Source organism: Anomalospiza imberbis, chromosome 6 (assembly GCF_031753505.1).
Source record: "Anomalospiza imberbis isolate Cuckoo-Finch-1a 21T00152 chromosome 6, ASM3175350v1, whole genome shotgun sequence".
NCBI lineage: Eukaryota > Metazoa > Chordata > Aves > Passeriformes > Viduidae > Anomalospiza > Anomalospiza imberbis.
Genome location: NC_089686.1, coordinates 50,908,697 through 50,934,310, shown reverse-complemented (window position 1 = coordinate 50,934,310; position 25,614 = coordinate 50,908,697). Strand labels below are relative to the sequence as shown.

At 41.4% G+C, this 25,614-nt stretch overlaps 1 protein-coding gene across 14 annotated transcripts in view; it reads right to left on the bottom strand.

Moving 5' to 3' along the window:
• Positions 1 to 25,614, bottom strand: part of TUB (TUB bipartite transcription factor) — a 159,774-nt gene that overhangs the window by 65,272 nt on the left and 68,888 nt on the right. The window contains exon 1 of one of the 14 annotated variants that reach the window (XM_068194133.1): positions 2,483 to 2,553. The exons of 12 other annotated variants lie outside the window; for them this stretch is intronic. In XM_068194133.1, the coding sequence (XP_068050234.1) occupies positions 2,483 to 2,538 (56 nt within the window). In that variant the 5' untranslated portion in view covers positions 2,539 to 2,553. Of the gene's footprint in view, positions 1 to 1,045; positions 1,419 to 2,482; positions 2,554 to 25,614 lie in introns of those variants that run through there. One more of the 14 variants, XM_068194137.1, reaches the window with a different exon arrangement.

Genomic DNA, 25,614 nt, shown 5'->3' with positions numbered 1-25,614 from the left:
TTTCCTCGTGTCCTACCTAACCCTCCCCTGGCGCACCATAAGACTGTGTCCTCGTTTCCGATGTTAATGTATCTACCTTGTTTCACTTACAACCAAACAAATGAAAGAAACATGCTTTCTGTCGTTTTCAGAGCACGTTGTTAAGCCCCTCGGGATGTCCTTCTGTAAAAATTCAGCTTGAAAAAGACACTTTAACGAAAACTAAAAATAAAAACGAACAAACTCATAATGTTAATGTACTCAGAAGAGCATATTCGGAAAGGGGTCTATTACTAGAACAGCCCATCCCGCTCGCAGCGAAATATTAGGCTCGGTTTCCCCTTGGTCCGGCAAGTCAGACTCCAACTATTCCCTCCTTCCAGCCGCGGATGCTCCCGCTCCACACCTGGGGGCTCGGGGTAGGGCACGGCTGGAGGGACAGGGGGCTCCGCGTATCCGGGGCCGGCTCCGCTGACGCACGGGGCTCCCGAGCCGCCGCCGCGCCGCGGCTCCCGTAGCTTATGGCAACGGCGGAGCCAATGGCAGCCGCGGCCCGGGCGCTGCCATGGCAATCCCGCTCCCCGCCATGGCGGCACCGCCGGCCGCGACCGCCCCGCGCATCGCCCGCCCGCAGCCGCGCTCCCGGAGCCGCCGCCGGCGGGGGCAGCGCGGGGCCGGCGCCCGAGGCGCGGCAGCCGCCACCGACGGCGCAGCGCTCCGCCCGCCGGGACCGCAGGGCAGCACAGCTCCGCGCTCTGCCCGCTCCCCGCGGGGCTGACAGCTCGCCCCGAGTGCAGCCCCCGAACTTCGCGGAGTGGCACCGACCCGAAGTTGGGAGGCGGGACCGGGCGCCCCTCCGGGAGCGCCCGCCCGGGGCGGCCCACGATCCGCTCCCCACGGCGGGACCCACAGCCGCCCCGCCGCGCCCCGGGGAGATCCGGCCGCCCCGGCCCCGCCACCGAGCTGCGGGTTCCGGCGGGGACCCCTCGAGGGGCAGCGGCTCCTGCCCAGGGGCATCCCCGGTGCCTCCGCCCCACCCGCCGCCTCCCGCGGGGTCTCCCCCTACCTGTAAGGGATCCAGTCCGCCTGGTGCCGCGAACTCATCTCTCCCCGGCGATGCTGCCCGGAGCCGAGGAGGCGGACGCGGCCGCTGCTGCCCGAGTTGGAACCCGCCACGGCGCGGGCAGCATCCTCCGTCCGGGGCGGGGGCGGGCGGCGCGCCGGTTATCCCGGCAGCGGCCGCAGAAACATTCCCCCGGGGAGGGCTCCCAGCGGCGGGCCGGGCTGCATGGGGAGGGGGCGGCCGGGGGCAGCGGGAGGCGGCTCCCAGCCCTTCCTCCCTGCCCGGAGCGGCGGCTGAATCGCGCACCGGAGCGGGGAGGGGCGGGGGAAGGGCCAGCGGCGGGCAGGGAAAGGCAGGGCAGCAGCGCCGCGTCCCCGCTGCCGCTACCCGCCCGCCCCCCCGCTGCCACCGCCGCGCTCTGGCATCGCCCGGGCGAGGCGGGTCCCGCCGAGCCGAGCCAAACCGAGCCGCCCTCTGTGCCGGGCCCGCCCCTGCCCTGTCAGCCGCGCCGCCGCTGGGCACATGCGGGCGGCGCGGCCGCGGGGAAGGGGCACGGGCTGCACTCGGCACGGCACGGCACAGCCCGCCCTGGCATCGGCAGAGACCGAGCCATGAGTCGGGCGCTGGTCGGGCAGACCTCGGCTGACCGGGGCGTGGAGAGGTGCGAGGAGAGCGCAGCCTGCACGCAGGCTCCTCTCAACCCAGCCCACCGCCAAAATGTATGAATTGCAGCAACTCAGCCCAAAATGGTCGAGGAACCACGGCCTGGGTGCTGTTAGTAAGAGCTTACCGCGGCCCCTAAGGGAGAATCCATGGTATCGGTTTGCCAACAGCGGACTGATGCCTTGCGGTGATGAGAGCTTTTGGGATCTGGTGGTCGCAGCCGCCTCTGCTGGCCCTGGCCGGCAGCTCTCCTGGGAAAACCACGGTGGGAAGCTGAGGCTGGCTGGGAGTAGAGCACAGTAACGGCACCCTGAGGAACCCACCTTTTGCTACACGGGTGTAGTACAGGCCACCCATCCTCTCAGCACAAGACCAGCTCTGCTCCAGCTCTACAGCCACAGCAGAAGTAAAGCCCTTTTAAACAATGTAAATCCCGTGTCAGATTATAAATTTATAGAAACAGTTACCGACTTCATGGAAAAAAACCTGACCTGAGCAAAAAAAAATAGTGGAAGAAAAGGATTAATCAAAAATACTGTCTCTATTTGCTTTGAACAATGCCAGTCTGGCCTCTAGTAGCTCACAAGTTTTGTTGTAGGCGACGTTTGTACTGCATATGGGGGAAATATTTAAAGAAAACTTGCAAGTTAACTGAAGTCACCTTTTCTACCAAAACAGGGAAATAAACAACCAAAGAGTTAAATGTGGCACTCACTGTACCTTGGAAAGGCTTAGATATTGAGGAGCACCTTAATGACAAAGATGTGAAGCTCTGACCTGCTAAGCCATACCAAAATTGCAACACCGGTCTTCTGCCTGATGTGTGGACTCATCTGGAAGAAGGTTATGGTACATCTCAGCAGAGAGTAAAAAAAAAAAGAAAAGCTTCATCTAAGAAAACAGAGATGGGGAGTTTAGAGGTACGTGCCTAGAAATGGTCGAGTAGAACAGAAAAAGAACCCTCATTTTGGGTTTATAGCATAAAAAGCAATGAGACTATTATAACTTAGAAAATTAGAAACAGATTGAAGGTGATACTTTTTCACTCGACATTCCTCTATGGTTGGATTCACTACCAAAGATCATGGTCAGGGCCTGGAAGCCAGCAGAGTCAACAGAGTTGCATGCTTAGCAGGAAATATAAACATTATCATGTTCCTCACTCTCATGAGCTGTCAGAGGCTATTTTAAATCCAGAAACCAGAATTTAAACCTGTTCCAGAAGTCCAAACAAGATCTGCTTTTAAGGAAGAATTCTTGCCTATCCATACAAATAAAACATTGTGCTGCTTTCTTGACCAGTGTCAGGCACTGGATTGGTCAGAGATGCCTCCATTCCAGTCAGGCACAACCTGGAGCTGTGAAAAAACAGCTTCACCACCACCTGGCAGTGCTGAGGAGGCATCTAAGGAGAGATTCCCATCTCCTGGTGCTAAGCTGCATGTTTTTTACGCACTGAGGCTTCTTCAGAAGAGATGAAAGACAAAAGAAGGGCTTCCCATGTTCAGAGACAAAAGTTCTCAAGACTGATGATTAGAATATCTATTTTCAAAAAGCCGTAAGTGTAAAGGTTGGTAGATGAGCAAATGCACACACATCAAAAAGGTGCCTCTGAACTTTGGAGTTATACAAAATATGAAAGTTCCTTACTGTCCATTTAACAGTCCAAGATCAAGTTTGGATTCACAGATGCAAAGTATACAGAGTTACCAGGTGCTCAAAATGGGAGACTGCCAGGGTGCCCTAAAAGATGGGTATGCACTGAACATAATGTCCATCCAGGGAAAGCTGACTGAGGAGAAGAAAGATAAAGAATATTTTATGGGGAGAAGGGGAAAACAATTTTCTGGCATTTTATTGGCTTTTGAATGGCTTACTTATGCCCCCAACCCTTTTTCTCATCCTCTCCCACCCTGATTCTCCTTCATCCCTTTACCATCTCTGCTAAATATGTTTAAACGGTTTCACTGTCCAGCTTTGGCTCTTTCTCACCAGCAATGCTCTGCCTCCATTTCTGAAGCAGCTGAATGGGGTGAAAGGTGAATACCAATCCCCTGCAGCTGGCAGCATTAAGAGCAGGGTTACTGCACATCTCTGAGCAGGGTCACAACTTGCCAGCCTTCTCTGGATGTCCCTCTGCTTTGTCTGTGTAGCACACAGAGCTATCTCTGAATGACAGGGCAAGTGTTACAGAGAAATCCTTGTCAGGAGCAGTTCTGAGGTGTTCATTTTACTGTGTAACAAGCCTTGAGATTGCCCTTGACCTGCAGATCCATTCACTGGTACCTCTAGTAATTCCCAGCAGCTCAGGGAAGACCTGGCCTCGAACACACAGGTTTTTACCAAGCACTAAAACAACAAAAAACAGGGGAAATCACCAGCATGCAACTAATAACCCTGACATACCATGATGATTCCTAGGTGCTCTCTGTGAAAAGAGCTGTAAGTCTCAAAAACCATGTTCAATTAGTTTCAGATGGCAGCCTGATGAGCAAGGCAGTCTGTTAGAAAAACAGTGCTTTAAAGGTTTAAGGACAGATACATGAAATAGCAGTGAGGCAGGTGCAAACCTGTCTCCTCCTCTGTCAAACATGTCTCACTAAGCAATATCTTCCTCTGTATACAGTCTGCCATCTTTCCAATTATCCCTCTTTTGTCCTCTGTGTAAAATAAGTGTCCCACTAATACATTTTTATATCGAGGTGATGAATAATACAACACAACTCTATCTAACAGTTGAAAACACCTGCATTTGCAACAGAAAGCCTTCTGGCAATCTGGGTAGAGAGCAAGACATCAAAGAAGAAAACTGTTGAAAGGAAGCCTGGAGAACCTAAGAAAGCAATAAAATAAGAAACTGATGTAAGCTCTTTCCTAAATTCACAGATTCATTTATTTTGAGTCTAATTTTCCCATAATGGGGAAATTAATTTTTTAATTGTTTAGCCCATTAAAAGAAAAAGTAGTAAATTTGTATACTGATTTGAAAAAAGAGCACAGTATCTTTTATAGAGGGGTTTTTATCTATCTATAGTCCTTTGTATTTCTTTCTAGGCCCACTGTTACATCTGCACTGCTGAGCATGGCACTGTTCAGAGCTTGTATGCTACAGAGAGAAAGGTCTTGCATGTCCTGTGCCTCAGGTTTCCTAACCCACAGAGCTGCTTCAATAGGCTCAGGTTAGGTATTGAATTAAATTCCTGCCTTGTTTGCCTTTTTAGCTGACCTGGACAAAGGTTGATTTTAGGAAGGGGAAAGTGTAGTGATGAACTCAATAAACCATCCTCAGTTTATGCTGGGGTGTAACACACATCCTAACTCACAGTTCCCAACCCTTTCAAAAGACACCTAAGAGACTAAAACAATCTTTACTTTTGAGGACTCTTAAAATGGCATGAGCTGCTAGTTTGTTGCCTCTGGGTCAGGTCAAGCACAGTGCAGAAACACTTCTATCTAGTCTTTTAAGTCTTATAGTAGCACAAACAGAACAGATTTGGCATAAATGTGTAAAGATTCTGCGCTTTCATTTATTGGCTTGAGATTTTATAATTTTAAGCTCCAACTGACAAGCAATAATGAAAGATATGTTTGTGCTGCATGGCTACAGAAGTGGTTGTGTTTAGATTTTTCCATTCCAATGTATCTACAATCAAGAGATTATATTTGAAGTTAAACCAGGCCAGATAAAATTTATCTGTACTCCTTACAAACTGGGAGTTCCTAAAAATGTTCATGGATTTTTCTGTATAAAGCTCAGATCAGTTGTGAGAATATCTAGGATATTTTGTTTGCTTGTTTGAAAATCAAACTGTGGATCTAACCAGGACCAGATGCAAAAGTTGAAGGTTTTGTGAAGCTGATATTCATCAGGGTCAGTATATTTATTCCCAACCAATGAGTTCTGAAATGCATTGAATCAAATTCAGAATAAACTCTCAGGATGACAGTAAGGAAGTTAACGTTTTCCCAAATCAAAAAATAAGAAAATTCTCCCAAAAATTAAAAAAAAAAAAAATCATAGCCCTGAATGGTAATTTGGGCCTTAAACACTTCAGTAATACCAAAGACATGACAGAGGTAATTTTGTCTGTTGTTGTGGTCTTTGGATGAGGCTTATGCCAAGTTCACTGTCATTGTGCCTTAAACAGAAAGAAGCCCAGGTTAGATCTTGTTTCCCTAGTAAGAAAAACAAAAAGTCATTATTTTTGATACCCCAATTTCAAATATAACAAGAAAATTTTATGGTAAAGGTGAACAATTTGAAGATGAAACTCTGAGGAGGAAACAGATTGGTTCATGAAAGACTAATTGCAGTGTTTACATGGTTGATCCTCTCCATCTCTCCATAAAAGCTCACCTTTCCTTATTCCATTTCATCTATTCTCATTCCAATAATTTCATTCCTGCTTCTTTATTGTAAGGCTGTGAAGTATAAATACTTATCAGTAACACCCTGAAATAAAATCTATCCTGCAATAACAGAATAGAGTTTTCTTGCCACCAAGGGTAATTTTTCACTTTAGTCACTTCAGTTTGAGCTTGCCTAGCTCCAGGAGATCCTGTCTAATACCAGTTTCTTTAACAGTTAACATCAAGCTGACACCTACATCTACACATTCCTAAAGAATAGGAAAGTATGAGAAAATGCTAACTTTTGAGGAGGGAAAGCTGTAAAGCTCCCTTTGCCAGCACTAGAAATCAAACTTCATATGTCACTGTCCTTGTGTGGGTGGCCTGCTTTCAACAATGGTGGCCTGTTTTCAACACGTTTAAAGAAGTTTTAATTCAGTCTGATACCACATCCTGTAACACACTCAGCATCTCTCTCAAATTCTTGCACTGGGTACATCCACTGTTCTTATTTTCCAGTGTAAGTAAAAAATCCTGTTACTGAGAGGAAACCAAACTATGTCAGTGGTGTACATGCAGTCATTGAAACTTGAGCGAGAATCTGGTATCATCATAATTGGAGCTCCTGTCATCTTTGGAATTGTTGTCCCATTGAACAATTACCTAAATCCTGTGAGGTCACTAGAAGTGGATTCTGTTCCATATTCCCTTCAGAGTCCCTGCTTGACTGCTCTCTAACATGATTCTTACATCCTAATACCTAAAGTGATTGTTCATGAAGGATGAATTTTCCTATGACAGTGCTTAAATATAAAATTGGATAATCCTATGCCATTTCAGCATACTATTTCACCTAAGTTTTGCTTTAAAAGTTTTCTTTTTCCTTTATCTATAATTATACCAAATTTTGCACTGTACATTTGCTCTCATTTCTAGAAATTATGCTCTTTGGACTTTTCTGAACCATTTAGATTATTTACATATCAATCAAGGCAGTTATAATACCAAATAAAAAAAGACATATTTTTAAAAAATACCCCTGCCTAAAGTACATGTCTCTTCCCTATAAGAGAGGTCTAAATTCATAGGAAACCAAATGCAGATTTACTGCCCATGAAAATTATGTCATTTTGGGGTGGGTTTTTTGCCTTCTAAAAGTCAAGGATCATTTTCTGTTCTGACTCCTTTTCTGTTTTGTTTTGTTTTGTTTTGTTTTGTTTTCATGGAATCACAGGATAGACAGCAATAGAAGAATGTCATTTCTGGAGATCATTTTACACTCAGCCAGCAAGAGGGGAAAATATTGCATCTCCCTTTGTACCAAGTGTAGAGGACCCTGAGGTGTCCTTCCAGGACAAAAGTAGGATCTTCCAACTCAGACTTGCAGAGCCAGGCTGACATTCTTGCAAGCTATTAGCAAACAATAGCATGTCTTCTTCATATTAAATAGTCCTCCCTTTGCAGCATGGTGAGGAAGCATCTGTACTTAGTACTGCAAAACCCCAAGATTAATCTAAAGCTAAGCACATCCTAGGTATTCTGTGAAAGCATACATAGGAATTACTTCCAGTTATTATTTAAAAAAAAAGAAAAAAACAAACACCCAAACATTGAAATTATATATCTAAAACTGTCTACCCAGCTGAGAGTTTATTTTAAATGTTCATACTTAGCTGTGGGGGAGTGAAACAAAAAGCCAAACAAAATCCTGCCTAATCTCTGGGATGTTTCCATTTCACAGATAGTTCAAATTCAGATGTGACTTATCTGCCCTTAAAAGCTGTTAACTTCATTTGACAATGAGCCAGAAAATTGAAATGCTCCCAGCAGAACTTGTAAGTAGAACCAGAAGTGCTTTGCCATAGGTGTTCAGATGGAACATCGTGATAATGACCCTCTCATTTTATACCCTCTAGATTTCTTCCATCAAACATGATTACTCAAAGAAGTCAGTTCCTATTAAAAAAAAAAAGCTTCAGATTTTAAGAGAATTAACGTTCCATTACACTTAAGCACAGAGCTGCAATCAAATTAAAATGAGATTGAATTCATTGTACAAAGAAAAAAGATTTAATTTTTTTTTTTTTTGGAGTCAAAGTAGCTGGAAAATTGGAAACCGGCTTTAGAATAGCCGAGCATTTTTATAGTGAGGAAATATTCTACAGTCTTCAAAGTCTTCAGATTATATTTAAGATTAAATACTAACAAGTTATTATTTTTATTTTCTTTCCTTAAAATGATCTAGCTGGTAAAACTTTTCAAAAGGAGCAGAAATAAATATTTCAATTATTGTCCTTCTGCAGTCTTTTTGATAGAATGGGCTAAATATATTTGATCTTGCCACGGAAATACCTGATTTTCCTTCAGAATTTATGCAACTTATTAAGTTGGTTTACTGAAATCATCTGCACTTCTGGCCAATCTGTGACACTATTCGTAATATGACTGCTTTACATCATCTTTGCAATGCCATAAAATGTCACATTCATGTTAGGGGTGACAAACTGAGGCAACAGCTAGTTGATTTGGTTTAGCTGCAGCTGTACAGAAAGCCTCTGGATGAGCTGGGGGATGATCAGTTATCCTCCCCAGAACACCCATCCCCAGCGCATACAAATCAGTTTCTGGGTAGCGCGTGCCAGGCATTTCCAAGTCCTCCATGGTCGCCAGGACAAGGACAAGATGAGAGCATGTTGTTTACTCAGGGTTTCCCTAAATTACAAATCTAATGCAACTGGTAATAATTTCAAATGCACAGATACACTAAATTAACTTAAACTGCTGGCTGAGAATTTCTGTTTGCAAACGCTATTAATGTTATTGATTACAGCACACAGTTTTTCACTTTGTCTCGATAGATGACTGAAGCCGTGGCCAAATAGCTCAACATAAGCTAAATGTGAGACACTGTGTTCAACAATGTGGTCCAGCCTAAATAACTCTTTTCTTTCTGTGTTTCATCATGTTCTTATAAAATGCTTTATTTCAGTGTTTACTTGGTGATGTGGCTGTCAAAGTTTAACTGCTCTTTGCTGGGCAGCCCCAGTTTCCACTGGAGAATGCCAGGGCAGGATTTTTTTTGGCTGGAGATGCATTAAAATAAGACTTCCACTTTAAAAAATTAAGTTCTTCAAAGAGACTTCTCCATAGCAGAAGGTAGCCTAAAGCTACATTTCTTATGTAATTTTAGGATAATAATTAAAACCAAAGGTCAATCAAATAGTTTACATCTTTCTAGTAAATGCTAAAAAAATTACATGGATACAAAATTATCTGAGCCTATGCAGATTATTATACATGGAGATGACTCTGAGACATCTTCTTCTTCATTTTTCTTTCCATAAACCAAACTTTTTTTTTGGCCCCTCAGACCCTTTTTAGACAATATCCATTTTATCCGAAATTATTGTAGGTAGATATTTACGGATATTCTATTTAATATCCAACTCAGGTATTGCTACTTTGACTCTTTGGGATTTCTTTGCACCTCTTTATCTGTGACAGTTCCCTGTTCTTCTTCCAAGCCAAATCCTGTTACACTTTCCTTGCACAGACACTGCATTTTTCCTTCTATCCTTCCTGCTGTATTCATGTGCCTGTTTCATTCGTGCTCCAAACACTGTTATTCCAGTCTGGGCCAGAACACTGGTAACATGATTGTAACTCTGCCCTTCAACTCCCCTTCAGGTGCAACGAGTTACAAATTATCCCTGCCTGAAAGCAAGGATGATTCCAACTTCACACAAAATACATTATTTATGACTAAATCAAAAGGAGACTCTGAGAACAATGCAACTCTCCTTTAGTGAACATGAACATACATGCTATGGAGAATAAGAAACCAGGGAGATGATCTCAACTGGGAAAATATATGATGTATTCACTTAAAAAAAAAGCATAATAATTATAAAAGCTTAGCCACAAGGCTGGATTCAGTGAGAGAGCTGAGGAGAGGAAAAAGGTAAAGGGCATGAGAGCTTAGGACATCAGAATCTGTGACTGCCTTCCCTGCTGATACCACCCATCATTCCCATTCCCGTATGACTGAGTGTCTCAGTTTACATTTCTTCCTTTCACAGCTCTGTCCCATTTTCTTGGCTCTACAGAATTAAGATTCTTCAGGAAAGTTAGAGGTTCAGGTCTTTAGGAAGGGATTTCTCTGTCTCTGCAGTACTGTCCTGCACAGCACAGTTAACCTCTGAAGATCAGCACGCTTTGACTGGAAGAGGAACAAGAAGGAGTAGGAAAGAGCTGGGGGGAAGAAGGCATTACAGAAGCCACCATATTTTCTGCATTTACTAGGAAACTGTTCAAAAACCACTGATGACCCCTTTCCCTGAAAACAGTAGTATATTTAGCTGTGTTCTATATACATACAATGTATGTACATGTTGTACCTCTAGCAGCCATAATGAAGCAGTTGTATGTAGTGGATGGCACAGGCTATACCTGATATATATGTATAAATATATATATCCTGCTATACCTGCTGTGTGATTCTGCTCCCTCTCGTGGAGTCCAAATTTAACAGTGTCCTTGAGAACCCACTGTGCCCGCAGCGCAGCCTCTTCCTCCAGAAATGCTGAGCAGTTTCCTCATTCTGACATTTGCTATTTATTGATCCTTGTCCCCACTGTCTTCCTTTACATGAGGAGAGTGGTAATGGAACAGCCTGTTTGCAGCCAGTGCTGCATTGTACCTGAGTACTCGAGAGATGTATTGAGACACACAGACCTGGAGAAATTTCCTTCTGTGCCTCTTGGCTTGTTCTCCTATTTAACTCTCTACCAGACTCAGCTCAACAAGACCCATCCTGTATACAGAAATGTCAAAGCAAAAGCAAGACTCAGTGGAGGAAGTTAAACCAAGGAGAAACAGAAAAAAACTCAGCCAATCCAGAAAACATTGAAAAAGTTCATGCAGGTGTAATAGGCAAATTGTTGTGGAAAAGGAGAGAATAAGACAGAGGGGAAATTGTATAAAAATAAACACTGAGAACAGGAGACTCAGGTCTAAAAGACAGTGTGGGAGTTAATGGACTAAATACAGAAACTACACAAAAAAAGTCCATATATCAGCAGGCTGGGGGGAAAAAACCCACAACAACCCTACAACAATGAAAAGTCTCCAAGAATACCACATACAGGATATTGGAGTAAGTAATTCAATTAGAAAAGTGTCACAGACTACTTTTGCAAAGAGATGTGGACCTGAAATAGACAGAAGCAGCTGGTGGGTATTGATACTTTCTTTTTTTATTTTCTGATTTCTTACTGCTTCATGGCAATGAATTTCGTTGCACAGCACATGCCAGTCATACAGTAAATGAGCAACCCTTGGAAGGAAATATACTGCATATTTTTCTGAACAGCAGATTTGACTTCAGATGATCTTCTAAAAACAAATCAGTTTGTAAAAAAACATGTTTTGGTGCTAACTTCTGCTGAAAGTACCCAGCCCCACAGAGTGCCACGTGTTTCCCTGCTGTTTGACCCAGCTGTCAAAAAACACTTGAAGAGTTGCTGGCTTTCCCTTTGCTACTCACATGGTATGCAGGAATTTCAACTGACCTAAATGCATTATAACATTGAAGTAAGACATTGTGGGCCAGACTCAGATGAAAATTATGTTTTGTAAGGAAATAATTGCCAATAAATAGACATTTCCAGAATTTCCACTGGAATTGATGGAATTATTTTTGCAAATATATCCTGTGGTCAGCCTAACATGATCAGGGTAGGGGCTCTGAGAGGAGAAAAACCCCAGCCTCAAGAGGTATTATACCAAGTTCTCCTAATCTCAGCAAGTGCCATCTTTCCCTTATACAATTTTTAAATATTTGCAATTCACTCTCAACATTTAGAGAAAATTTTTCATTAATTCAAATATCTGGAAGAATCAGCAAATGTGATTTTCCTCTAAATTAAACCTTTGGCTTATGAAAATAAGAAAAAGAGTACTGGAAAATTTGTAGGCTTTCATATTGGCATCCTGCTTAACAAGACCTCTCTGTCCACCAGTGAGATTTTATGGTAACAGTAAAACAGAGGGTGCCTCTGTGCATATATCCCCTATCCTGAGATCAGTGTACTTTACTCCTGCAGAATAGCAGCTGTAAAAAATATTGAGTGGTGTGAGTACTCCTGCCTGCTTACATGACACAGGCACATTCTGACCAAACTTAAAATGGAAAGCCTGGGCTCTTTTAACACTGACCAATCAATGGTTTGAGTCACTGAATATAGCTTATTTTCATTCCCCACTGACATGAAGTGAATTCTAAGCAGATACAGGGAGAGATGTGCCTCTGTCTCAATTGCAATCTCAAGAGCAGAATTGATTCAATATATTTATCTTGAAAAATGCCAGGTTTTCAACATCACATATTTCTTTCTAAAGGTGCTCGAGTTACATTTCATATCTTGTGATCAGCTGCATCTCCAAAGCAATCTATCTCCCGTTTATTTAAAATAAAATATTAATGAACAAAGGTAGTGTTATGAGCACCTGTAGTCCCTGAAGAGTTAGAGAACTCCAGACATCAAAGCAAAGCATCAAAGGAGGCAGCAAACAGCAATTAAATTGCAGCAGCACATGAGATTGAATTTCAGCTGAATGAGTCCGGGACCTAATTATGTGATTCTTAACAAGTCGCCTCACCCATAGGTCTCTCTTTCCTTGTGCAATGTTTACAGCAGAAACACCCAAGGCAGCCAAAGTGTGATGCAGGACAGACCCCAAATGTGTTTGTCTGCCCTTGAAGTGCCATTATCTGGAGGAAGACCTGTCCAAAATAAATAAACAAACAAAAAGCAAAGATGGAAAATAAATTGAATCACTTATGCTAAGATGAACTTGTAAGCCATTGTAATTTAAGTAAAATCTGTGAGATTTTTAGAAAGGCCCAAATCACTAATGTGCCTATTGAGCACTCACTCTTGAGGTACTAAAGATACTGGAAATACCAGAATCCAGAGGTTATTCTGAACACATCCAGATGGAAGTGACAACTTCCATTAAGAAGCCCTGCAAAACTCCAGCAGCAGCCCCTGGGCACAATGGACTGAAAGAAAGCTAGGGATTAGACTCCTTCCATTCTTCATTTCAGTGAGATACACACTGAAAATTCCTCCAGGCAAAAGATTAGCACATGCAATCCTCCTTAACAGTACCTGTAAATTACAGGTTATGTGCATCAAAATAATAAGGAAAAGAAAGATGGAGACACAACTTCTATAAAGCTGAAAATCTTTTACTAACAACACTTCTGATAATCTGTAACTCACCTTGAAATAAGAACAATCCCCACTGTGCCATTCTATAACAGCTCATGGAAGCTATATGGCTCCTGAATTCCTCACATTTCTCCAGAAAATTGGTGCTTTAGCCCAGTCTCTGCCACAAGTAAAAGAGGTCCTTAAAGGCAGCAAAAAATGGAAGGTGCAGAGGGAAGAAAACATTTTCTTTGCAAAGTGTTTTCTAGCCCAAATGTCCTAGGGCACCTGAAGGGAAAGAGAGACCTGCCAGCCTTAATGTGTCAGCAGCTGGACATCTGACTGTGGCAGATGTTTCACCTGCTGCCGTTCCCTCTGCCATTGCCCAAGACACTGTCAAAGATGTATCTGGAGGTACAGAGGGGCAGGGACCTGATGAAATCGTGAACTGAGTTTGCACCTTTGTACGACATTTTCATATGGCTACCCCCCAACTTCCATCACTTTGTCATTCACAGCTAATGCCAAGTACTTTCATTCTGTTCATTCTCAGCCTGCATTTAAAACTGATCTTTTTAACAAAGCATTTCCCCATTGCACATGCAGAGGGAAAGGGGAAGAGTGGACCAACGTTTGCACAAGCAGAGACATTACAGGGCAAGATCATAATTTATTTATTTGTTTGAGTCAGAATAGCTTCATCTGAACTAATAACTCTCCTAAGTTCATTCTGTGTGTGATTTACTCTGACACACAAATTAGTAAGTGTAAAGAGATGGATAGAGGAGCCAAAACCTTTTTCATTTAGTTTCAAGAAAATATAGCTGCTACATAATAGCAAAACATTGAATAAGAGAATAAAATTCAAAGCTAAGCAATTGAAAACTTGGTTTAAATCATCTCTTTTGCTAACCAACTCTGCATAAGTGTTTTATGAAAAGTACAGAGCCAAACTCAGTTCCTGGATAAAACCTATAATTATTTTATAAAGACATATAGTAATTGAGGATGATTCAGAGACAGCTGAAGAAATAACAGCTGTATCAATCTTCAGGGAAACAGTTCACAGAACTACATTTTTAAAGACTCTTCAAGGGCAACTGCTAGCTATAGTCCATCTGTTCATAAAAATCAAAATGAGGAAAAAAATCAATTATGGTTTAAATTTAAATCAGATTTCAAGCCCAAAGCTTTTCAATTTCTTTGTCTAAGACTGCTGGCACACAGGATTTGGATTTAAGACCAGCGTGATCTATTTGAAGACAGGCTGCCAAGGCACACCATTACATGTTCAGATCTCTCCTTTATGCCAAATTTGTGAACGTTGCTGAGTTTTTCCTCCTTTTACTCCCAGCTAGGGGTGACTGACAATGCCTCTGTCCCCTCTCATCTCAGAAGCAGAGTGCCCTGAAAATCAAGCTCTATGTTCCTGGCTCAGATCAACAAACTGTAGGAAGAAGTGGGATGAAAATATAATGACAGAAGTGAAACAGAGGTCACATCAAATGTCATTTTGCAAATGAACAGATCAGTTCAACTTCTCAGATGTAAAACACTGCACACAGATATTAGTAGGAAGAAGAAATCATCAAACTGATGATCAAAGACAAATTGATGGGCATTCTCACATGGAAAGGATGCAACTTGGGAATTAATAGAACTGAATTTTCTGTAGCAGCATAAACATCATGTTACATTTTTGATGGAAGAACTGCAGTGCTAACAGCTAATACTGTACCAAGATCTCTTCAGTATTTTTAATTGCATTAGCAATGCAAGGTCAGGTACTTCTTTGGTGTGACTGAATTCATGTTATTAATGTGCAGAGAAGATTCTGCATTCAAATGAATTTATCAACATTGTCTATATTAGTTAAAATACATACTGCAAAGCCTCTGCAAGCAGGGAAAATACTGTGTATAACAATAAAACTGCAAATAAAACTCCAGATTTCCAAAGGGACTAGCAGAACTTCACTGAGTTGGAGTGAGCAGTGAAGATTTGCATCAGCTGAGAGCTTGGTCCCTTATTTCTGTAATATTAAGTCATCATAAAACATGACAGATGCAGCACTAATGATGAACTGCTAAAACTTAACCAGGGTCTCCCTCAAACCTTGTTGCTTCAATTAGGCCTACATATGACACTTCTGGAATAAACTGCTTTCATTTCGAATCCATCAAATTTTGTATTTTGCTTCTCCTTGAGGTGATTGCTTTTTGGCTGGGACAAATTATGTACTCAGGTCTAGTCCTAGATTAGAGTTCACTTTGAGTATAGCCTTCTTCCACTTCTGAGGGTGCATGAAATTCCTGTGAGAGTCGGGTTATCTGATGGGCAAACAAGTTCCCTCTCACTGAGCCAAGAGGGTGAACAAGCCGACTCTGGGCGAGGATGGAGGTGAAATCCAGAATAATGAAGAAGGTAACTCCCAGAACCAGCTTACCTTTCCTTTCCTTTGCCCTCCAGGCAGAGAGGAGAAGGGTATGAAAAGAGTGTGGGAATGGCACTTTCACACACCTAGGAGAGACAGTATCCCTGCCAAATAAAGGATGGGCACCTATCCGTGCAGGAGGAGCCACTGTTTAAGCAGGCACCAATCATCTTTGGAAGTTAAAAGAAATAAAATCACACTTACTGCTTCTAAATGCTTCGAAGTAGAGCTGCAGCACTGTGAAAAAGGCACCTGCACCGAGCAGCCCATGCATCCCTAAGCTGTGCCATGCTTCTCCAATGCTGCAGCACTGGCTTTGAAAACTTTATTGTTCCCCAATAAACTGAGGCTATTTTGATCTGCCTCTTGGATTTTATCTTTCAAATTCTGCTTTTCACATTTTATGTACAATGTGGAGTGCTGGAAGTATTTTCCTTGTAAATGGACAGGCTTAAGGGAACACGAGTGCACCCAAATGCAGAGTCACCATGAACTGGCCATGTTATAGCCATATGTATGCAGTATTAGCATATGCATTCCACAGCAGACAACAGACTGATATATACCTGAGTCATTAACTGATCACCAAGTAATTAATATTTACCTCCCAATATACTTCTGATCAAATCTTTTTTTCCACAGCAGTGGAATGTGGCACAGACCACGAATCACCAATATAGCAACTTTCTCCAGTACTTTGCATTTTCTTGTGAGGTGAACTACAAAAATTGACTAGTCTTTCCTCAGCTATATTCATCGTTCAGATGAACGTGTCATTTAGATCAGCAATTTTCTCCATTGTAATATTTCATATCAAAAAATAAAATGGAAATGAACACTTTTTTTTTCAGCTACTTGTTGTCACGTGCTGGCACTCACGACCTGAAAGGTGCTAACTCAATGGCACTTTCATAGATGAGAATTTCTCCAAAGAAATGGAGAAAAATCAGAGATAGGGAAGGTAAAACCCCATAAAAAAGGGCCAAATCCTGGTCCACAACAAAGCTATTCTAGGAATATGTTGATGTTGAGGAGCTAATATAGGAGAACTTCACAATGATCAGAATGACATTACCTCAAATCCACATCTGAGGGTGGTTTGGCATGCTGCCCCCAGCCTGGAAACTAAGCCACCTATACAGACCAAGCCATGGCCGTTTTGGTAAAAGACTGCACTTGCTGCCAGCTACAGGGTCTTCAAGTTGTACAAAGCTACACCAAAGGCAGAACAGGCCCAGAAATCTTCCTGCTGCTTGTTGCAAGGTGACAGACTTGCTGCAACAGACAAGCAGATCCTGCAGCAGCTATCCCTGTGCCCTGCCAAATGTACATGCTGCCTTTCTCCTCCAGCACAGAATGAAAGTTGCACAAGCAACTCAGGGAAATGAAGTTCCTCCTAACAATTGTTTCCTTGGAGGCCAGCACTGCTAGGAGTTGTTGCTGGTGAGATTTGACCCACAAAGACAAATGGTTGCAGACTGGGCAGACTTAATTTGATTTCTTGTATGATTTTGTAAGAGAAATATTAATAGCACACTAATGGCAGCAATTACAATAATGAATGTGACAGCTGGTACCAGCAGCTGAGCATACATTGTGGGTTTTATATTTTCTGTGGATGGCGTGAGGCAGCTCCGAGCAGTTGCAGTCACTGTCTTCTGCTTTTCCTGAGGATTCTATTTTCAGCAAGACAGTGCTTGTGGCAAAAAAGATGGAGAGCTACTTTTGTAAGTGTGTCACCCCTCAGGAGGTTACTCACAGCTCAAAGAATTAGGTAACATTCAAAATGTGGTCAGCTTCTCAACCTGCTCTGGTCCTCTCAGTGGGTACAGTTGCACTGACAAAGAAAGCATCCTTCAACTGTTAACAAAGCAGTTTGATTCTCCCTCTTCCTAAAGAGAAAACCGAGTGGAGGCATTCCTGCAGTAGAACTATGAAGCAATAAACAGAACTCTGGTGACTTGGAAGTATTTACAAACAAAATGCATATCTGGGATCCCACGATTGCCACCAGCCTGCTTCATCTCTGAACAGACCCCGTGAAAGTAAATGAAACAGAAAAGTAGCACAGACACTAAAGAAAGGGCAGAAAGGAAATAAGAAGATTGTTCTGGCTCATCTGCACTCAGATTAAATCCTGATTTTTAATTAGAAGTGAGCTGGGATCCTGATCTGCAGAACAGGAGCACTAGCAGGCGTTGGACTGATAGGGTTTAGTTAAACCAATGCGATGGTGCCAGCCTCCCCAAAGGCAATGCAGGTCAGAGGTTCACCTCCAAATTCCCAAGGGTTGCCAACTTTGGTTCAACACTCCTGTTTTAAACGTGAAAATCACGGCTATTCAGATGCTGTTCTACTCCCATTCCTTTTCATGAGGACACAGTCTTGGTGCTGGGAAGCCTGAGGCACTTCCAAGCTTCAGGACAAGCCTGCAGGAGCTGAGCTGAACTGCAGGAGAGAAGGAAGCATGAAAGGCAGTGGGCACTTCTGGTATGCACTTTACATGGTGAGAAAACTTGAAAGGTGGTAATGACTGTGCCTGTCACCTGCTCAGCTACTGAACAATCAAGGATAACAGAATCAGAATTCTTGCCTGCCCTAAGATAAGAAATTTTGGAGTCTCCTTTAAAGCAGGCCTGAGACTGTTACCTAATCAGTCAACCAAAATATTACAGAAGAACTTTGTTTCTCCTAAAGAGCTACATGTTCTAAAATTACCTTAAATTGTTCTCAGAATAGAATGCTTCCAGAATTTCCAAGTTCTGAGGCTAACATCCACATCTAGTAACACATTTGCACTCTGCTGCTTGTAAACTTGGGTCAAAGTTGACTCTCATGGCCCATTTTCTAAACTAACAGTTCTGGTTACCCCATGCTCTTGGCCTGAAGGATTATTCCAGACTACTCTACCATTATGAAATGTAATGACTGTATTTTTAAAACGCCTCTCTGTTGAAGAGAAGTGTGAATAAAGCACAAGTTTTACATTTAAACTTGATGTACAATCAGCAACCATCAGGGTGGAAAGATGCAGAAGAGTGTAAGGCAGAGAGCAGAGAGAATACAGCAGCATTTTAGTTGAAGGGAAATTAATTTCCTAGAAGCTACAGAAGACAAAATACAGCTTTAGCTTCTTAACTGTTCTGACATTGCTAGAAGGCAAATCTCAAAGCACAAGGCTCAAAGAAAAACAAACAAAAACAAGTGGCATATCCATTAAAGTCTTCAAAAAACAAGGGGGCAGCTTAAAGGCAATCTGTCAGCGTAACAGCAAAACAGGCACAGTTGCTGACTTCAGGAAGGAAGCAGATAGCTGAATTTCGGAAAAATGAGAAACTCTGAAGAAGAATTGCTGGCAGTTCTCTTAGAAGGACATTAAAATAATAAAATCATCTGGTCACAAGGGCAAACATTGCAGATAGAGGTGAGTCATAGACCATTTCAGGACACAAGCTTTTGAAACTCAAAACTATAAGGGATACCTACAACGTGGCCTCACGTGTCTCTTTGTGACAAGCACATGGTCAAAGACAGAGACATCTTCAGATGACCCAGCTGCCACAGTGTCATTTTCAAATACCTTGGTCTGTCTTGCTTAACCTTAAACAATCCCCTTAATGAAGAGCAATTTCTACTCAAATTGAGACATGCCCGGTTGATGAGGACACAGGCTGAGAAAGTGTTGGCTAAATGTCATCACTGCTATAAAGTCTCTCTTGTTGAATTTTTTTCTCTTTAAAAAAAGTGAAAAGAAGACCATGTTCTTATTCAGATCCCAGAATATCATGCAGGAATACTGTGGTAGTGTGATCCCACTGCAACACTGTGGGTATTCTCATCAGTCTTTGAGAAGGGATGAAGGACAAGATCAATAAATGGACGTGGAATTGTAACAGATCAAAACATGAACTTGACATTAAAATAAAATAACATTAATGTAAGCTTCAAGAAAAGTCTGCATGGCCCTTTCTCTTGTGTATTTTAAAAGCACCAGCAGAAACACAAACACCTAAAGCATTGGGTAACTACCTCACTGCCTGTTGTAGTACCTTGCTATTCATCTAATGCTGAAAAAGAGGTGATTCACAGTCCAGATGATGTATCACCCCCCACCCTTTCCTTTCATTTTCTTACTGCATTATCTGCACAACAATGATGTTGCATCCTAGCGGAAAAGCATTGTACTGTGCATCAGGACACCTGAATTCTCCACTTGGCTCAGCCACAGGCTCACACTGACCTTGAGCAAGTTTTTACACCTATGTGTCCATTTTGTACACTCAGGACCGGGTTGGTTCCTGCTGCATTTAATGAGGTGCTCAGTGCTTTAAGTAACCTGGATTTAAGGGAAGCTGTAAATATGCAGGAGGAACAACAATACTGAATGCATTACAGAAAGGAATGACCATACAAGCTCAGGAGGAAGAATTTGTGCCTCCTTTAGCAAGCTGCTGCTGCAGTTCAGCAGCTCAAGGGCCCACTGTGATGCTGCATCTTGGATCCACAGCCAGGACTGGAATCAATTCACCAGCTGTGTTCTGTGCTAATTACAGTTTTATCACTTCAGACCAAGTGGAAAAGGAGCTTGGTGGAAAAGATACAATGTGGAATATCATGCTCAATACCAGAGTATTTCATCTTTATTCAGGGCTCTTTGAATTTACTTGTCATGATCTCAAAAGAGCTGACACCATTTTCAGACAGGTAGCATAAGTGTAGGTAGCACAATCTTCTACAGGCTAGAGAAGAAAGATTTACCATGAACCTTAATAATTTAAAGCACAATATTTTGTTTAAAGGAATAGTTCAAATGAAGCATTTATACACTTGGTCAAGGTTTTGATTCTTTTTTAAAGAATTCCCTGACCCACAGTGAAGCCGTAAGAACAAAAAATATGAAAAAAAGAGAGACACACTGAGAGAAGATAACACTGCCACAGACATCAGCATTGCTCTTGTTTTCCCAACTACACCCTGAATATTTCAGACTCTCCCGATTTGCTTATGTTCTGCTCTGGGTTCATTCCTGGTTAATGTTCCTGCTACTGAAAGCCTCTGATGAAGTTAGACCTCAGGGGATTGTCTGTGGGCTAAATACAAAGGCATGCTCTTTTTAAAGACATGAGGTTTATTATATTCTTGAGGCTTATTATATTCTTTCCCCTGAGACAGATAAAACAGTGCATTAAATACATAAATCTACCACTGAGTGAACAGTTGGTGGGAAAATACATTTCTTGCCCATACAGACAATCTATACCTTTGAGATTGCCCATTTCATTCTCCATTTAAAAAATAAATAAAATGGTGGAGTATCACATACTTTCCAGAAACAGAAACACTTGCCACACTGTTTTCCCCATAGAACTCTTATAAAGTTTAAAAGTATAGATCTTCCTTGCTCTTCTACAGTTGAATACTCCTAATGCCCTGCCACACCTGTTGTTTCATGTAACACAGTCAAATTTTGCCATGTGAAAAGATACTGTCCCAGTGAAAGAAAAAATTTGATTAATTACAAAACATTCACCCAAGATAAAAGCACCATTTTCACTTCTGATGTAAGAAATTGCTGCATTGCACAAACCTTCTACACTTAGGTTTCAGCATTCCTTACAAGGATTTGTCTTCATGCCATTGTGAAGCAAATCCCTTAAAGGGCACTTTTCTGACCTTCCTGATAAGCTGACCCTGCTTTGTTCTTTAATGAATAATTTTCTTGCTTCCACAGCCAGTTTTTCTATTTCTTTTGGTCATTGAGCTCTCATATCCTTTCTTATCAGTCCCAACATTCCTGCAGAGACAAAAAAAAGCACTAACTTAAACTAAGCCCTAGTTTAACTTTAAATCATTAAAGCTGAATTTCAGGGAATTTTATGAAAATTATCATGAAGTGTGATGTGGCTTTCTAATTAACAGAGAAAAAACATGAGTATAAACCTCAAACTGCATGATTTTTCATTCATCTACTCAGTGAACAGGAACGATCCTCAAGCTTTTTGTGTAAAAAAATAGGTTAGTAATATCATGACTAGTATTTTAAACATAGTGCCTTGCTTCAGACTCTTAATTAACAGCCTGAGTGTCAGGTAATCTGCTGTAGACTCTCTAGTGTGAAGACAATCTTCGGTTTTTCAACATGTTTTCAAAAAAGAACCTCCTCATTCCTGCAGTCAACGTTTATTGGTGTATGTGATGTAAGAAGTAATATTTAACACCTGCATGCAAACCTATCTGTGCTACCCACAGATTACTCTGTCCCCCAAAAAGTACCTTCATATCTGGGCACAAATACAGACCAGTAGCTTCATGCTACCATTCAAGATAAAAACAATACTGTACTAAACATAATAACTACCCTATTTTCAGGGTACATTCCCTCTGGATATGGAGCTGGTTTAACCTTTGATGACAGCAATGCCTTGATAATCTGCTGAAAGGTTTCTGGATGTCTGAACCACGTATTTTCCTTTTTCACTAGGGAAAAGACTATGCATGATGTCTTGTAGCTGAGAACAGGGTGGGTTTGGCAAGGGTTCATCTAAAGGTAGAGGGCTTAGGCAAACATCGTCTAAGAGCCCATGACCTGAAGCATATTTCACAGAAGAAGGAGTACAGCAGCTTTACTCACATCCCCAGTCTCATGAGGATCTAGCTGAAAGCCAAGGTGATACTCTACCAAAACAGCCCTGGGGTTTTCTCATGCAATTTTATCCACTCGCCCAAAATCCCCACCAAAAAAAGTACATGTATTGTTTCTAAATGAAGTGACTTATGGATGTGTTAGTAACCAGTCTATTTTTATAATACAGCATTCTGATGAATGCAGTCAGCCTGCAGAAACTGGAGAGCAGAAAGGCAGCAAAACTGCTATGAGCCAGAGCTGAAATGTCAAGGAGCACTTCTGCCTTTGGGATGCAGCTATCTGAGCTGGGCAGTGCCTTTTTTGCAGCCAGCATGGAGCAGCACAGAAGCCTGCAGGAAATGAGAACATAACCCAAATTCTGCCCTGTTGTACAAGAAAAAATCTCACCAAGAAGTCCACTGAATTCAATAAACTTTCGCTAGATTTACAGATATAAGGGGACTAAAAATCTGTCCTCCTGTACTACGTGTCCTCAGCAACAATCAGGGGGATAACATCACACAGAAATATCTGACTTGTGAAAATGAGGGCCAGCAGTGCCAGCTATGTGATTTTGGTATTTAAGCATTTTAGAATCTAATAGCACAATGCATTCTCAACATGGTTCAGTACCCTGGGGCTTCCCAGTGCTGAGTCAGTGTGGTGCAGGGATCCATCACAGGTGGCAAACTGCAAACAGAAAACCCCCAAACCACTGGAACAAAATACAACTTTTCCTATACATTGTGGACATTCCTACAATGGATGTATTGGCACAAGAGTTTTCTATTTGAACCACTTTTTAAAATAGGTTAATGTCAAGTACTAGTATGGACAGTATAATATAATGGCAGGACTAGAGGGGGTGATTGGCATGGGATTTTTTTAACGGCCATTTCAGAAAGAAATCTGTCTTAAATTAAATGTTATTTTAGTGCTTTTCTACAAACACATAGATTTTCTCCCATAGATTTTGTGGTCAAAACCCAAATGCAAGAATCTTTCCCTGAATATGATTGTTTTAATTGTGTTCCTGTGACTTAATATTTATGCAATTAGAAAGTAACTACTGTAGCATTTTAAAAGGTTCTTCTGAATGGCAAGCTGACAAGTGCTTGCATATCATTCTGAGTAAAATGACTTCACATTGTTCTGCTGACTCTAACAACTATAATTACTCTTTTATTCAAAATGTTCAACATGTTTCAAGGAAGAACACAAAATCTTCCCCACAGTGTTCTAATGAATTGCTTTCTACTGAAGAGCAAATCCTTAAGTAGGAGAACATATAAATTGATAGGGTACCAAGAGCTGCCCTAAATCAATATCACACCATTACTTGTAGTTTGACTCAGTCTGACAATGCTGAGCTATTGGGCTTTTGGGAACTGAGTTTACAGAGAAGGAGGGAGCAGTGTGGCTACTTCACTTGGGCTTTGTCAGTGCCCTCACAACAGGCCTATGGGGAAGACAGACAAATCTGGGCATTTCATCTTTTCTTTGTTCAAAAGGTGTATTTGAAGACAAGCACTATGTTCAGAAACCTATTCAGTATTTTGAAATTACTCAGAAGCTCACAGGGAACACATCCCTGAGACCAATGGAAACATCACTGTTTCCTTCACCAAACCAAGAATTTCATTCCTGGTCAGTTACTTTCCTATGAAAAACTCATTACTAGTTTCTGCTGCTTGCATTAGCATTATAAAAATACTTTATGGTTTTTGCTTAAAAACAGTCACATTATGTAATTCAAGTAAAGTAATGCAAGTTTTGTGGATTAACTAACACTTTCAGGAATAAATAAGTTCATAGCCATGCTTTTAAATCCATTTGACACAGAATAGAAATCTCAGGTGAACACAAGATAAGATGTAGCAGTCTGTTGGGTGTCAGAACAGCCCAGTAAAGCCAGGAATGAGAGCCCTAGAATGGGAACTCAATTTGGAAAAATAATCCATTGCTTACACCAAGTAGTCTTGTATGATTGTAAGTTAGTGAAGTCTCAAAGAAACTTTGTGAAAGAGGAAGTCAGCAGATGGTTTGAATTGAAAAGAAAATAAATAGAATAGAAAGTATGAACACAGTTATCTCAATAGCCCAATATACGTTGCACTCATATTTCAAATACGATGCACAGACTTAGCCCTCCCATTTCCAAAAGCACATAGCAAACTGGAAAAGATACTGGAAGGGAAGCCCTCATGACAAAATAAAAATGTTTAATTTGAAAAATGATAGAATCTGTTTCTGATCTCTGTCTCTAAAAATTTGATTAAGAAATTTAATATTTATCATGATGGTGTAATTTGCCTTCGAAGACAGTGAAAGACAGCTAAAAAAAAATTGTGGCAAATTCATGCCCTTAACTTCTTAGAAAAGACACAGTGAAGCAAAGTGGAGAATTTATCCTATGTCATTGTAATTTGGAAAACAAAACCAAGCAAGGACAAATGGGAAAAAATCCCAAACAAAACAAAAACAAAAACACATACCCAAAACATAAACCCAAATATTTTCACATCTTCTGCCAAGCCTAAAAGTTATTAATTTCATATTTTAAAGATGGGTCAACTAGTCATGAGAATCAATCACTATAAATGTATGTAGACAGTTTTAACATTGTTGCTAGTGGGTTGGTTTTTTGCATTTTATAAATATTTCTCCTTTGCACTGCACTCTAATACTTTTCATTGACCTGTACAAAGATTTCACTTTTAAAAGCTGTCTAGTTTAAGCCCAGTATTTTTTATTTTTGCCACACTAAGCAATCCAGATGGGTGGTATAGAGAGCAACAAGCTTTCAAAAATACCCAGTTTAAATAATTTCTCTGCTCCCCATTTATCACTGCCAGCACTGCAAATAGGAGCAGGAGAAAAAGTGGATTGCACTGAAGATTTTACAGATTGCTTGAGGGTTTTGTTTCATCCTCTCAAACTCTACTGTGGCTCTAAAAAATGAGTAATCAAGTGGCCTGATTACCTGCTAGAGTTACAGTAATCTAATTAGTAAATCAAAATGATACATGCATGATAAAAATAATATATTCAACAAGATCAATGTTATGGAAGGGTGTCATGCAAAAACTCTCCCTCCAGGACAAAAACTGACATAAAAATACTTTCTCTGTTCCCAGCAACTCTTAATCTAATTTCTCTGCAGGCCAAGGTAGCCTAATTAGCTCTAAATAGGGAACACCCAGTAGAGTTTGTTCTATCATACATTTTTAAAGCCTCTAAACACGTGATTTGCTCAACTGAACTCTGGAGTTTGAAATTCAAACTT